Source organism: Gymnoscopelus braueri (genome assembly GCF_963280865.1).
Source record: "Gymnoscopelus braueri genome assembly, chromosome: 21".
Classification (NCBI taxonomy): Eukaryota; Metazoa; Chordata; class Actinopteri; order Myctophiformes; family Myctophidae; genus Gymnoscopelus; species Gymnoscopelus braueri.
The window spans coordinates 1,261,641-1,264,140 of record NC_137623.1 but is presented as its reverse complement, the minus strand read 5'-3'; the positions used below and the strand labels follow the sequence as shown (position 1 = coordinate 1,264,140).

At 47.3% G+C, this 2,500-nt stretch overlaps 1 protein-coding gene across 1 annotated transcript in view; it reads right to left on the bottom strand.

The window, feature by feature from the left end:
* ptchd1 (patched domain containing 1) overlaps positions 1 to 2,500 on the bottom strand; it is a gene marked incomplete at both ends in the record, with an annotated part of 39,590 nt that overhangs the window by 1,626 nt on the left and 35,464 nt on the right. The window contains one exon of the mRNA XM_080417866.1: positions 1,615 to 1,791. Within this exon, the coding sequence (XP_080273992.1) occupies positions 1,615 to 1,791 (177 nt within the window). The remainder of the gene's footprint in view (positions 1 to 1,614; positions 1,792 to 2,500) is intronic.

Here is a 2,500-nt window from a genome sequence, read left to right as displayed (position 1 = left end):
ATTCAGGTTTATCGTCACGTCACAGAAGTTACAGAATTAAATAAAGAAAAGTGGGTGAAACTCTGTTATTTTGTTATTTTCATAGAAAAATCTATCAAAGAAACATATCTAGGTATTTACACACAGTAGCTGTGCTAAGATGTAAAGGTGCAAATAAAGAGCATATAGCATAATAGACACTCATGCAGGGGTCTTCAATGTTTTTCAGGTCAAGGACCCCTTAGCTGAGAGAAAGATGAAGCAGGGACCCCTTAGCTGATAGAGAGATGAAGCAGGGACCCCTTAGCTGATAGAGAGATGAAGCAGGGACCCCTTAGCTGAGAGAGAGATGAAGCAGGGACCCCTTAGCTGAGAGAGAGATGAAGCAGGGACCCCTTAGCTGAGAGACAGATGAAGCAGGGACCCCTTAGCTGAGAGAGAGATGAAGCAGGGACCCCTTAGCTGAGAGACAGATGAAGCAGGGACCCCTTAGCTGAGAGACAGATGAAGCAGGGACCCCTTAGCTGAGAGACAGATGAAGCAGGGACCCCTTAGCTGAGAGAGAGATGAAGCATGGACCCCTTAGCTGAGAGACAGATGAAGCAGGGACCCCTTAGCTGACAGAGAGATGAAGCAGGGACCCCTTAGCTGAGAGACAGATGAAGCAGGGACCCCTTAGCTGAGAGAGAGATGAAGCAGGGACCCCTTAGCTGAGAGACAGATGAAGCAGGGACCCCTTAGTTGAGAGAGAGATGAAGCAGGGACCCCTTAGCTAAGAGACAGATGAAGCAGGGACCCCTTAGCTAAGAGACAGATGAAGCAGGGACCCCTTAGCTGAGAGACAGATGAAGCAGGGACCCCCTCACCACATCTTTTATAACAACGTGTTGCAGATGTGTTTACTCTCATTAAACTTGACCTTTGTCTCTGTACTTGGTCTGCTCTTTTTCCCTCTACACCAAACCTCTTTGCCTAAAAATAGCCGATCTACAATCTACAGCTGAGCTTGTAGATCGGCTATTTGTGGCCAATGTTCTCCTCAGAATATAGGGATGCTATGGGTTCAAGTCGTTAATTAAAATAAAATAACAAAGTTCCCATCACCGGTGGTGGAAACTCACATGTTTTACTTAAGTAAAAGTATCAATACCACATTATAAAAACTACTCTGTCACAAGTAGAAGGCCTGTGTTCAAAATGTTCCTCGAGTACAATTACAAAAGTATTGGCATCAAAATATACTTAAAGTACCAAAAGTAAAAGTACTAACATGTTTGAAAATAGCCGATCTACAAGCTCACAACGCGTCGCATTGGTGAGCTTATAGATCTGCTATTTTCAAATATAGCCATATAAAATAGAGCTAAAGTGCCTACAAATACCAAAGTACTTAAGTACAGTACTTGATTAAATGTACTTAGTTACTTTACACCCCCCTCTGCAATAACTCTGAGGACCCCCCCCCCACCCATTGAGGACCCCCCCCCCCCCACCCATTGAGGACCCCCCCCCCCACCCATTGAGGACCCCCCCCCACCCATTGAGGACCCCCCCCCCACCCATTGAGGACCCCCCCCCACCCATTGAGGACCCCCCCCCACCCATTGAGGACCCCCGCTCTACATCTTGGCGTACCTTGGCGTACTCCAGCAGGTCCCGCTGCACCGAGGCGTTCCAGTAGGGGGCGCTCTCATAGATGTAGAAGCCGATGACGGGGGAGTAGGAGCTGAAGTAGCGCTGCTGGGCGCGCGCGTACAGGACCGTGGCCGTATCCATAGCAACCAGAGCGCTGGGGTCAGAGCCCTGGGTCACCTGTTACCGGGCAGATTATGCAGACTGGGATCAGTGGGGTGTGGCCAGGTTGATGACCAGCAGCGGTTCCGTTAGGAGACACAAAGAGTCTCCTTTGTGTCTCCTACCGGAACCGCTGCCTACCGGTCCGCTGGTCATCACATTATTGTCTTAGGAATGAGACACAAACTAAAACATGTCCATGAATTCAAGTCTCCATGGGGTGACTCATCCATAGGAAAAAATATTTGTTTTGGGTGAACTATCCCTTTAAGCCCAATGTGACACGTGTCATGAGTGGGCGTCGCCAGCAAGTTAACATCGCATCACAATCATTTGAACCACTTTTATACTTTTATACGTTGGCTCTTCATAAATACAAATGTACACGCTCACAGCGAGTGTGTGTGTGTGTGTGTCATATATTCTGAATGGCTGCTATGTATATAGTGCTTGCCAACGTGTCGTAACCATGGGGGGGGGGCGATAGATAGGTTATACATTTGACCACAGCCTGGAAGATCCTTACCAAGGTGCTAAAGTACCAACGTCCTAAGGATGCTATTATACAGCTTTTTAAACACATGTAAACTGCTTGTGTTCATATTTGGAGGCCGGTAAGTAAGTAAGTAAGTAAGTAATGTCCATGAATCAGTTGTGAGAGGCCTGCAGATTACAGGAATGCCCAATAAGCTAAGAGCTGATAAAGCATTGGCTACATTGTGTTCAG